Source organism: Primulina tabacum, chromosome 17 (genome assembly GCF_025594145.1).
Source record: "Primulina tabacum isolate GXHZ01 chromosome 17, ASM2559414v2, whole genome shotgun sequence".
NCBI lineage: Eukaryota > Viridiplantae > Streptophyta > Magnoliopsida > Lamiales > Gesneriaceae > Primulina > Primulina tabacum.
In genome coordinates, this window is record NC_134566.1 from 25,286,831 (window position 1) to 25,299,932 (window position 13,102).

At 40.4% G+C, this 13,102-nt stretch overlaps 3 protein-coding genes across 3 annotated transcripts; all 3 read left to right on the forward strand.

The window, feature by feature from the left end:
• Positions 1-9,065: 9,065 nt before the first annotated feature.
• On the forward strand, positions 9,066-10,901 carry LOC142530602 (uncharacterized). Its single transcript, XM_075636425.1, has 4 exons — positions 9,066-9,764; positions 10,005-10,287; positions 10,333-10,571; positions 10,725-10,901. Exons 1-4 carry the CDS (start codon positions 9,066-9,068, stop codon positions 10,899-10,901), a joined length of 1,398 nt encoding a protein of 465 aa, XP_075492540.1.
• A 189-nt stretch (positions 10,902-11,090) lies between these two features.
• On the forward strand, positions 11,091-12,245 carry LOC142530604 (uncharacterized). Its single transcript, XM_075636427.1, has one exon. The coding sequence runs from the start codon at positions 11,091-11,093 to the stop codon at positions 12,243-12,245; it is 1,155 nt and encodes a 384-aa protein (XP_075492542.1).
• A 56-nt stretch (positions 12,246-12,301) lies between these two features.
• LOC142530605 (uncharacterized) lies at positions 12,302-12,775 on the forward strand. The gene is made up of 2 exons (XM_075636428.1): positions 12,302-12,440; positions 12,522-12,775. The coding sequence occupies exons 1-2, from the start codon at positions 12,302-12,304 to the stop codon at positions 12,773-12,775; spliced, it is 393 nt and encodes a 130-aa protein (XP_075492543.1).
• Positions 12,776-13,102: the final 327 nt, after the last annotated feature.

Below are 13,102 nucleotides of genomic sequence, written 5' to 3' on the forward strand. Positions count from 1 at the left end.
TTGGGTGTATCCAATCAAGAAGAAATCAGATGTTTTCCAGATCTTCAAAGATTTCAAAGCGCGGGTTGAACTTGATTCTGAAAAGAAAATCAAGTGTCTGAGGACTGACAATGGAGGAGAATATACCAGTGATGAGTTTGATGCATTTTGTCAATATGAGGGCATCAAAAGACAAATCACGACGGCTTACACACCTCAACAGAATGGAGTGGCAGAGCAGATGAACAGAACCATGTTGGACAGAACAACAGTTATATTGAGAACTGCAGGTCTAAAAAAGTCATTTTGGGCGGAAGCAGTCAAAAGTGCTTGTTATATTATCAATCGTTCTCCTTCAGTGGCGATTGATCTGAAGACTCCGATGGAGATGTGGATTGGGAAGCCGACATATTATTCTCATTTACATACATTTGGAAGTCATGTGTACGTACTGTACAATGAGCAAGAAAGATCGAAGTTGGATTCGAAATCCAGAAAATGTATCTTCTTGGGTTATGCTGATGGAGTAAAGGGGTTTCGCTTGTGGGATCCTACTGTTCACAAGCTTGTCATCAGCTGGGATGTTATCTTCGAGGAAGATAAAGTAAAGGGAGACAAAGGCACACCGAATTCAGAAACTACTATTTTTCATGTGGAAAATAAGACGGACGAAGGTCAAATTTCTTGTGAAGCAGTACCAGAGCACGAAGAAAAAGAACATGTTGAGTATGAGGTTTCCAATGTGAGGCAGTCAACTCGAGACAGAAGACCACCAGGTTGGCTTTCAGATTATGTCACTAAAAGCAACATTGCATATTGTCTATTATCAGAGGATGGTGAGCCATCGAGTTTCCACGAGGCTACTCAAAGCTTGGATGTATCCTTATGGATGATAGCAATGCAAGAAGAGTTGGAGGCATTAGACAAAAATAAAACTTGGGATCTTGTTACACTACCACGAGAGAGGAAAGCCATTGGAAATAGATGAGCCTGTAAGATCAAGCGTGATGGAAATAATCAAGTGGAGCGGTATCATGCTAGATTGGTGGTAAAATGGTATGCTCAGAAAGAAGGCATTGACTTCAATGAGATATTTTCTCCTGTGGTTTGGCTTACAACAGTCAGAGTGGTGCTGGCATTGTGTGCGGTGTTTGACCTACATCTAAAACAGTTAGGTGTAAAAACGGCATTTCTTCATGGAGATCTTGAAGAAGAAATATATATGCTCCAGCCATAAGATTTTGCGGAAAAAGGCAAAGAGAACTTGGTTTGCAGGTTGAACAAATCTCTGTACGCTCTCAAACTGGCGCCAAGGTGTTGGTACAAGAGATTTGATTCTTATATCATGAGCCTTGGATACAACATATTGAGTGCAGACCCTTGTACGTATTTCAAGAGGTCTGGTGATGATTATATCATTTTGCTGTTGTATGTGGACAACATGTTGGTATCAGGCCCCAACAAGGATCATGTCCAAGGACTGAAGGCACAGTTGGCTAGGGAATTTGATATGAAGGACTTGGGACCAGCAAACAAGATTCTAGGGATGCAAGTTCATCGAGACAGAAGTAACAGAAAGATTTGGCTTTCCTGGAAAAATTATTTGAAGAAAATCTTGCAACGCTTTAACATGCAAGATAGTAAGCCAATTTCGACCCCTCTTCATGTTAACTTCAAGTTATTCTCCAAGATGTGTCCTAGCAGTGAAGTAGAGAGGATGGAGATGTCTCGAGTACCATATACATCAGCAGTGGGAAGTTTGATGTTTGCCATGATCTGTACAAGACCAGACATTGGTCAATCAGTGGGAGCAGTTAGTCGGTATATGGTGAATCCTGGACGAGAGCATTGGAGCACTGTTAAGAGGATCCTTCGATACATTAAGGGTACCTCGAATGCTGCATTATGTTATGGAGGATCAGATTTTACACTGAGGGGCTATGTCGATTCAGATTATGAAGGTGATCCTGATAAGAGGAAATCTACTACTGATTATGTGTTTACACTTGCAGGCGGAGCAGTAAGTTGAGTTTCAAAATTGCAGACAGTTGTGGCGTTATCTACAACAGATGCACAATATATGGCAGCTACTCAAGTTTGCAAGGAGGCAGTATGGATTAAAAGGTTATTGGAGGAGATCAGACATAAACAAGAGAATGTTTCTTTGTTTTGTGATAGTCAGAGTGCCTTGCACATCGCAAGAAATCCAGGCTTTCATTCCAGGACGAAACACATTGGAGTTCAATTTCACTTTGTGCGAGAAGTAGTAGAAGAAAGAAGCGTGGATATGCAGAAGATCCATACGAAGGACAACACAACTGATGTTTTGACCAAGCTAGTGAACATTGAAAAGTTTGAATGGTGTAGATCCTCAAGTGGTCTAACGGAAACATAAGCAGCAGGGAATGACAAGATTGAAAGAATGTGTGGAGATATGTTTGATTCTCAATCAAATCTCCAAGTAGGCGAAATGTCGGCAATAGGTAGGGACAAATTTGCAGACTTTGAAATTTCAATCCAAGATTGGCAGAATTGTCTCAGGAAAATTCAGAGGATTTTATACGCGTTTTCACATGGACAAGTGTCTCTATAAATAGAGCTCCCCTCTTCATTCTGAAATCATCCCTTCTTCGAGTTTTCTCTCATTTTATAAGCAATTGAGTGCTTAATTCTATAATATTTGTGAGGTGTTTTGTTCTCCTGTATTAAGAGATTGTGTGTTCTCTTTGAAAACACAATGAATGAGTTGTACACCACAAAATATTATAGTGGAATTCTTTTCATCTTGCTCGTGGTTTTTACCCTAATAATTTTTAGGATTTTTCCACGTAAATCTCGGTGTCCAGTTTATTCTTTATTTTCGGGTTTTATTATCTCAGATGCCGCACGTGGGACCAACAGATGGTGTAAACTCTCATATTTTCGTTGTTGAAATCATAAACCTTAAATTCTTATCTTTTACTAAACTTTGCAGTTCACTTTTTGAACTTCTAAGCTTCCCTGCTTCTAGCTTTCTATCCACTAGTTTATTAGATGGTGTAAACGGTCATATTTTCGTTGTTAATCAACCTTAAATTCTTATCTTTGACTAAATTTTGTAGTTCGCTTTTTGACATTCGAAGCTTCCCTGCTGATTCTAGCTTTCTATCCACTAGTATTAATTTTTCAATTAAAGAAGATTATTGAGTGGCTTCGGCATGTTCATTCATGGAGTGCAGGATTTAGAATAATGGAGGATATATGTAACTGGACCATATAGTTTGAAAGTTGAGCTAGATCTTCTACTACCTTTGGCAGTCGTGAGTCATTTGCTAATAATGCAGGATTTTTCTAGAGTTGGATGAGAATAACAAGAAGTTTTCCAAATATCCTTGTTTGTCCACATGGGGCCTTTAATAGTCATAAATATTTTATTTTAGGTGCAAGAAAATAAAAAGAGTAACTAATAGTAGTTGTTGATAAGAAAATATGAAAGTCAAACACCAAAAGAAGTGGAACTTATTTTGTTTATTTTAGTACCATTATACTCTGGATGTTCATCCAGAAGTGAATCCATGAAACATACGTACAAACTAATATCTCACTCGTGCGATGCACAACATGTTAGGTAATTAATAATTAAAATTAGTAAGTATAAACATTTGAATAAATAAACTAAATTGATTATAAATCGTACAATTAGAAGACAAAAGAATTAATTTACAATTAGGAATGAGCAATTGTGTTAATCAATTATGCAATATGACACAAACCCTAATTGTAATTAAATAAAATGATATAAACAATATAAATTTTGAATGTGTTTTCTATTTTTAAGAAGCGATTTCATGTCTTGCTATTAATCTCAATAAAAAATTGGTATAATAATATATTCATTATATTTTTATTATTAAACATTTAATGTATTACGTGGATACTTACGTGATATAATGATTTCCTTTTTTAGCTAATCATTTGGCGGGATTTTACTAAATTTAGCACGCAACTCTGCTTCTATTCTATCACCAATTCCTGTAAAACTGATCGTGGAATGTTCAATAGGCTATGCTAAGAATTTAGGAATTGTATTTAATTTTAACTATTTCAGAGCGGAGTTTTTCCCTCAAGACACATTGTCTAAGCTTAAATTTCCTTCTTTTTTTTGTATCTCGATTCCCAAACTGGAGCTATCCTTTGTTTTTCACTACTAGACCATTTTTAAAACTAGCCATTGCTGATTCTGAAAAATATTTAGAATCTGAAACTGGTGTAAAAGATAAATCACTTAAAACATGCTCCAACGTGATAGTTTTTGTTTGTTGTCCTCCTTCTGATTGTCTTAGTTTTTTACTTCAAGAACACGGTGTCTATAGATTATTTGATTTAAAGAGGTGAAGTTGAACGTTTTCTCCTACAATATCGTGTGTGTGATCCTGGTTTAGCAGGAAAACTTTATTTGTCTTGTACCAATATATGTTACTTACTGATTGGCTTCTTTTGATATTGCACTGCACAGAAGAAACACATAAATTTATCAATCAAGCCTCTGCTGCTTATTCGTGTAGTATTTTCTTGGTTATAATACTAACTACAATGGGCATCATGTTGGTTCGCATAATTAATTTTGGCACAATTTCCATTTGTCTCGTTTAGAGCCTACCGTATAATGGAAAAGTTAAAATGTGTAACTACATGATATTAGGAACTTGAGGAGGATTCTTATCCAAGTAAGCTTGAACATTGAACAGGCTTTGGGTGCATTGCTCGTGCTTATGTTTCTTGCCTTGTTATGGATTATACCTACTGTACAAGGTAATCGTTCTATTCATATCTTTGACCTTGTGATCTAAAGTCTGAATCCACTGTTTGAGATAATTTTATCTATGGTTTAGTTTTCTTCAGCATTTAATTTCTTAAAAATAATTTATTTATCCTTAGGGAATTCCAGAGTCTCTTTGATACGATAACAAGTTCTACACAAACATTAGAGAAGGATGTCACTTGAGCTGAACTTTGAGGGTTTGGACGTTCTTATGTTCATGTTTTCTTCTGCACAAGATATATATATAAATTTAGAAAGAAATGGCACAAGATTTTACGTTAACAGTGGATGCTAAGTAACTTCTTGAGAGAAGTGTCACTTCTCGTATCTTTAGATAACCTCAGTCACTTCTGTTGGAGAACTAACATCTTGGAAGCAGTATTTCACAGTTTGTACAAATAGAACTTGATATTTTTCATCAAAATGATCTGCAGCTAAAAACCTCTTCTTTTTAAGTTTTCTTGAACTCAGTGGTTACACATGTTAAATGAATTTCAGGAATATAATAATATTTTACACAAGAGGATTCATCAGATTCATTGTATGAGGCATGAACCCAAATTAGCTCACTGTTTTGGTTCGAGGAATTCCACTATGTGAAGAACACAAGGCTCGAGATTGCTGTTAAATAACTTTTTCTCAAAAATCATCCACATTCATATCAATCCTGAAAGGGTTGTTTCTCATTAACATACATGAAATAAATTATAGTGTGTGTATCAGAAGTTAGTGTTGTGCTATGGTGTTGTCAACACGAGCACACAACATGCAGCGAAAATTGATTATTTAACACACACGTAAATTTTTAATAAATAAATACCAGATTTAAATTATGCACAAGTACGAATACTTGTACGATGCCTCATGACAAAAATTCACAAGAAAATTTATGTAAATCATTTACAACAAAACAATATTAGTGAGTATAACAAAACTAAATTCCTTGACACTCCAAGGTATATATTAACATGCATCAAACACACTCAAAATAAATACTAGATGCATGAAACAAAGAGGCGTGTTGCTTAAAACCAAACGACACCAATCTTCACCCAAAACTTCACGCACTGTTGTTCTTGGGTGTTGTCAACACCAATCAGTAACACGGTAAATATGTGAATCAATCACACTAACTCTTCACATGAAAATCTTCAACTCTGAACTATGAGTGTGTTCAGAGACAAACTTTAGCAGATGTGCCCTTGCAAAAATGATCACCCAATCACACAAAAACGTCTAATCAAAATAGGCTCGGCTCTCGTATTTTTCTTCTAAGCAAGAACTCTTGTGCCGACTTTTACGTGCACTCCCAAAGATCTCCAGCAGCTCTCCTGTGCTGCAAAGTGATCAACCGATCACACGAAAACTTATCATAAAAAAGGCTCGGCTCCTATATTCTTTTATGAAAGAACTCGTCTGTCGACCTCCACGTGCACTCCAAAAACCTCCAGCTGATTCTCTCCACAACAAAGTGATCAAACGATCACACAAAATTTCAGCAGCTGCACAATAAATTGACCACCCGATCACATAAAAACTGCATAGCAAATATATGTTGGACTCTTATAATTTCTTCTATGTGAAAAGCTCCCTAGTCCAACTCTCTCCTCAAGACATCTACTGCGGCCGTGAAGTTCTTCATATATATAACCAATGCTTGACCTAGAAACTATTCCATAAAAGAGTTATAGAAAAAATAAAAAAACAATAATTTATTAGGAATAAAATTCTATTAAACAAGGATAAAATATCATAGAGATAAAAACCATATTAAAAACAAATCCTATAATATCTAGAGATCAATCAACCAAGATCTTATCATCTAAAAATAAATCAAGCAAAATCTTATAATCTAGAAAGGCAAAATTCTTAAAATGATAATATCAATTTAGCGAAATAATGAAGGAATAAAATATTCCTTCCAAATCCTATCAAATTTTATATGATGGAATGGATCTCGAGCAATTATTGGTAATCTCAAGCTTATTATTGTTTGTTTTGGTGCAAAGATTGTTTCTCAATCTCGCAATCTAAGTAAAGGGTACATTCAAGACAATTTTTTTGTGAGAGAATTGAATTTGTGTTTTGTGATGGAAAATAAGCATTGAGACTCAGTTACAGAATAGTCAGGCTATTATTTCATTCAATTAACCAAATTATACAGTATAGTTGGGAAAATAAAATTTCCTGAAACAAGTTGTGCAGTTTATTTAGGTGATACCCCAATAAGGATTCAGGCCATCATTAACCCGGTTTATTACTTGGACAGTCCTTATCAAAGCCACTTGCCGGGTACTCTCCTCAAATACCCGGGTATTACACCTCTTCCCGGGCAATCATCTCTGCCACCCGGACTCTCGAGCCAATAGCTAGGATCTCAAGCAAACACCTGGATACCCTACTACTCGGGCCACCTTGAAACTTGCACGATACTCGAGTATGATTGATACAGGCAGTCTAATCTGTCATAACTACTTGGGCTTGGAGTGTCCTAGAAGTTATCAGGAGCTACAAGTATGGGTAGCCGACTTGACATATTTAGTAGGTGGCTCTGGAATCGAGGTACCTACCCCATTTTCTACTATAAATAGCATGTATTAATGTCATTTATAGATTCTGAAATCTTTGAACTCTCAAGCATTTACATATTTCTCTCAAATATATCATCTTCAACCTGCTGACTTAAGTATCGGAGTGGTTACGTCGGACACTCCTTCGACGTCCATTCACGAGTTTCTTTCTTGTTTACAGGTGTTTTAGAAGCCATTATCTTCACTCAAATTCCCCAAACACTAAAAATTATTGATTCGGTCTGTTGGAGTCCTGTACCAGGCTCATCCATCTCAGCGAGATCGCATCATTGGCACCGTCTGTGGGAAACTTGAGGCTAAGACGTTGATATGGCTCGTACAAGAAGAACTAACCAAGATATTTCTCGGGCCCCGAAGGATGTAGGGCAGACTTCGAGACAAGGTGGTGTTAATAACACCGGACGAAATCTCATTACCATGACCCCGGAAGAGCTAAAAAAGATTGTATCCGATGCAGTAAAGCAAGCTATGACCAGGAAAGAAGTTTCTCAGCATGTTACACCACCTGGAGATGGACAAGAACGTGAGCAGGAGCAAGAGCAGGAGTTGAGACAGGAGGAGGAGGTAAGAGGAGAAGCCGAGGAGTCCAGCGCCGGGTCCAAATCTCCAACTATGGCGGAAGAGTTGTTGGAGTTGAGACAGAAGATGAAGGTGCTGGAAGGACAGTTGGAGAGCCGGAGCACTTCCCAAGCAGTCACAAGAGGATGCCCATTTGCTGATATAATTGTCCGGAAACCTCTTCCCGGGAATTTTAAATCTGCCAAAGTAAAGGATTACGATGGCAACGCAGACCGCGAGGAACACCTGGCCAGATTTGAAAATATGGCCATGCTGCACTGCTACACTGATCAAATAAAGTGTAAGGTGTTCTTGACGACATTGATAGATTCAGCCCAGAGATGGTTCGAGGGATTAGCCCCTCAAAGCATACATTCCTTCAAAGACTTTCAAAAGGTGTTCTCACACCATTTCAGCAGCAGTAAAAAATACAAGAAGACTGCTTTTATCCTTTTTGAGGTTAAGCAGAGCCCGGAGAAGAGTTTAAGGGCCTACATCTGAAGATTCAATAGAGTGGCTCTGGATGTTCCCACTTGTGCCACTGAAACAAAAACGACTGCATTCACCCAAGGCTTAAGGGAGGGTGAATTTTTCAAATCACTGACCAAGAAAGTGCCCGGGGATTTCGAGGACTTATTATCACGAGCAGAGAAATACATTAATATTGAGGAGGCCCAGAAACAGAAGAGGGAGGCTGTGAGGAAAGAGAAAGGGGACCGGGTGTCTAAGCCCGAGGAGAAGGGATAGAGAAGGGGTAATCCAGGGCGTTTTTCTCACCATGTGCCTCTCAAGATTGCCCGGGAGAGGGAGGTCCAGGAATGCAGTCGAGATCTGGCCCCAGATTATCAACTATCCTGGCCCGAGAGTAGAGGATTTTGCACTCTTCACAAAGTATGTTATCACAACACCGATGATTGTAAAACATTGAAGGGAGACTATGCCATGCCTCCCGCCCCGGGGCCCAATCAAGCCAACAAGAGACCGAGATTGCTACCTTGGACATCTCGGCAGCCAGAATCTAGTGCCCGGGGAGGAGATGTAAGGGGCAGTGTGAGGAGAGATCCCGAGAGAAGGAGGGAGCCCGAGCCCGAGCCCGAGAGAAAGAAGAATTCACCCCCTGCCATGGGGTAATCAAAATGATTTCTGGAGGATCCACGGATGGTGAATCTAACCGGGCGAGGAAATCTAGAAGTAGGAGAGACTGCATGGAGGTGGAAGGGATAAGAAGAAATGATGCGGTAATCAGTTTCGGCCTGGAAGACTTAAAGGGGGTGAATCTACCCCACAGTGATTCCCTGATTATCCAAGCCCGGGTGGCAAATTATGACATTTTGAGGGTCTTTATTGACTCGAGCAGTTATGTAAATGTAATTTTTAAAGATGCCTTTGTGCAGATGGATTTGCAAGGCTATCACTTGGAAGCTGTGGAAACTGCCTTTTTTAGCTTTGTTGGCCATGTGGTTTACCCAGAAGGGGAGATTGTCCTACCACTAACCCTGTGCTCCCAAGATCTCAAAAAGTCGGTGATGACTTCTTTCACTGTAGTGGACTCCCCATCTTCATATAATATCATTCTGGGGAGGCCGGCTATGAATGAATTGAGAGCCGTGGCATCCACTTACCATGAAAAGATCAAATTTCCTGTGGGAGCCCGGGTAGAAGAAGTTCGAGGAGACCAACCTTCTTCCCGAAAATGCTATGTGGAAGCAGTTCGGGCTGATCAGAGCAAAACTAGGAGGGAAGAGAAGAAAGCGAGAGTAGATGAAGTGGGAGGAAGAGTAGTGGAGAAGGGGGAAGTACATTTTGTGGCAGAAGAGGAACATGAGACGATAGAGGTCGGACCAGGGCAGCAAATCCGGGTGGCTCGGGACCTCAGTACATCCACCCGGGTTAGTCTGATAAATTGTTTAAAAGCTAATATTCATGTGTTTGCCTGGTCCCAACAGGATTTGACATGGATCTCACCCCTAATATCGGAGCATCAATTGAATATTTTCCCGGGATCTCACCCGGTAAAATAGAAGAAGAGACACTTTGGTCCTGAAAAGGACAAAGTTATTAATGAATAAGTGAAGGAGCTGCAGAAGGCCGGCCACATTCGAGAAATTCAATTTCCTACATGGTTTTCAAATGTGGTGCTGGTACCTAAGTCCACTGGAAAGTGGAGAATGTGTGTAGATTTCCGCGACCTCAACAAAGCTTGCCCTAAAGACCATTACCCCCTGCCCAGAATTGACCAATTGGTGGATTCCAACTCGGGCTTTGAACTGCTGAGTTTCATGGATGCTTACCAGGGGTATCATCAAATTCCTTTGGCCAAGGGTGATCAAGATAAAGCCCGCTTCATCACCTCGGGAGGTACATTTTGCTATGTTGTAATGCCTTTCGGGTTAAAGAATGCAGGGGCTACTTACCAGCGTCTCATGAACAGAGTCTTTGAGAAACAACTGGGTCGGAATGTGGAGGTATACATGGGTGATATCTTGGGCAAGTCTAGAGAGGTGGCACATTTCATCGTTGATCTGGAGGAAACCTTTGCCACTCTAATGCGTTACGGGATAAAGCTCAACCCTGCCAAATGCATTTTTGGTGTGAAGAGTGGCAAGTTTTTGGGTTTCATAGTGACCGATCGGGAGATTGAGGTAAATCAAGAAAAAGTCAAATAAGTGATGTGCATGCCATCTCTCCGATCTGTCAAAGAAGTACAGAAGTTGACCGGGAGGATTGCTTCCCTTTCTCGATTTATCTCCCGGTCAGCACACAGGAGTTATCCTTTCTTTCAAGTCTTGAGGAAGGCCCAACAATTCGGATGGGATGAGAAATGTGAACAGGCCTTCCAGGACTTGAAGATTCACCTTGCAGAGCTCTCTGTATTGGTAAAGCCAGAACCCGGGGAAAAGCTATTCGTTTATCTGTCTACTACAGAGTATGCTGTCAGCTCGGTACTAATAAAGGAAGAAGGCTCTGACTAAAAGCCTGTTTACTATGTCAGCCATGCTCTAAGAGGCTCCGAGCTCTGGTACAGTGAAGTAGAGAAGATTGCCTTGGCCTTAATCATGACCGCCCGGAAGCTGCGACCTTACTTCCTGTCACATCAAATTATTGTTCTCACCAATAGTCCCCTCGGGAGGATTATGACTCACTCAGAAGTGTCCGGGCGAATGATCAAGTGGACAGTGGAATTGGGCGAGTATGACATTGAATATAAGCCCCGCGTTGCCATCAAAGCACAAGCTCTATCAGATTTTTTATCCGAGATGGTCCAACCCAATGAAGAGGAAGTATGGAGGGTGTTTGTGGATGGGGCGTCTAGCCTTGCGGGTTGTGGAGTAGGGGTTGTAATAATATCTCCCCTGAGAGAAAAGATTAAATTGGCATTAAGGATTGATTCCCGAGTAACCAATAATGAGGCCGAGTATGAAGCTGTCCTCGCAGGTATCCGAGCTGCCAGGGAAGTTGGAGCTTCCCGGATTATTCTGTATTCTGATTCACAGCTCATCACTCAACAGATAAAAGGTGTTTATGAAGCTAAGAATGAAAGGATGCTCAAATATTTACAGCTCATCCGAGCCCAAGCAAAAATCTTTGCTGATTGGAGTATTGAACAAATACCCAGGGAGGAGAATGGCGAGGCAGATGCTCTGGCAAAAATGGCTGCTTCTTTATCAGAAGTTAGCACCCGGGAGGTCTTGCATGTTTCTCGGCTGATCTTTTCCACCGAGGAAGAAATATTACCAGTACCCGAGGGCTCCTGGGTGACACCTCTGATTAAACTAATTATGCATAATGGGCTACATGAGGACAAAGCTCAAGCTCAAAAGATTAAGAGACAAGCTCCCAGGTTTGTTCTCTTAAATAATATTTTGTATGGGAGATCATTCCAGGGACCTCTTTTGAAATACTTATCAGAGAAAGAGGTGGATTATGTCCTCCGAGAGATTCATGAGGGGTGTTGTGCTGAGCACCTCGGAGGAATATCTTTGGCCCGGAAGACAATGCTTGCTGGGTTCTGGTCGCCAACTCTTAGTCAAGATTCTGCTCGGGTGGTCCAAGCTTGTGAGGGCTGTCAACATCATTCAAATTTTCGACACAGCCCGGCCACTCTCATGAAGCCTATTTGGGCATCTTTCCCCTTTGATCAGTGGGGCATGGATATTGTAGGCCCTTTCTCGATTGCTCGAGCTCAGAAGAGATTCTTGCTAGTAGCTGTTGATTATTTTTCCAAGTGGGTAGAAGCTTTAAAATTTCTGAGCAGGAAGTTTAAAAATTTATGTGGAAGAACATTGTGTGCCGGTTTGGAGTGCCCAGAAGACTGATCTCGGAAAATGGAAGATAGTTTCAGGGCAAAGAAATTACGTCGTGGTGCCGGAAAATGAAGATCACTCAATCTTTCATCTCTGTGGCCTATCCTCAAGCTAATGGCCAAACAGAAGTTGTCAATAGAATTATTGTACAAGCACTGAAAACAAGGCTACAAGGCAAAGGAAAAGATTGGGTGGAAGAATTACCCAGTATTCTCTGGGCTTACAGAACTACTCTCCGGGCACCTACTCAAGAAACTCCTTTCAACTTGGTATATGGTTCTGAAGCAGTCCTTCCAGTTGAAATCGGGCAAACTTCTTCTTGGGTAGAATCTTACCCGGATAATAATTACCAAAGCCGAGCCATGGAATTGGACTTGGTAGAAGAAAAGAGAGACCGAGCATTCTTTCGAATGGAGGCTTACAGGAGCAGGGTTATGAAATCATATAACAGAAAGGTCTGGATCCGAGACTTCCAGGTTGGGGATCTAGTCCTGAAGAAAGTCAACCCTGCTGGGGATGTAAGGAAGGTGGAAGCTCGGTGAGAAGAACCTTATAAAATTACCTGGAGGGTAAGCACATGATCTTTTTATTTATAAGATGCTCAAGGACATTCCCTCAAAAGGCCTTAGAATGTATTTAATTTAAAGAAGTATTATGCCTAATAGATGTAATTGTTTGGTTGAAGATATAATGAAAGATCTATTTTTCTCAGAGAGAAGTATTATATACTGTTTCTTGTATCTTAACTCAGGAAGAGCCAAGGCTCCGTACCCTGGTTCTTAAACAGCCCAGGGCACTACACCCTGGCTCAGGCAGCACACCTCGACCATTCCCAAGTCCCGGAACATGTTCCCCGGCCCAAGGCTCGG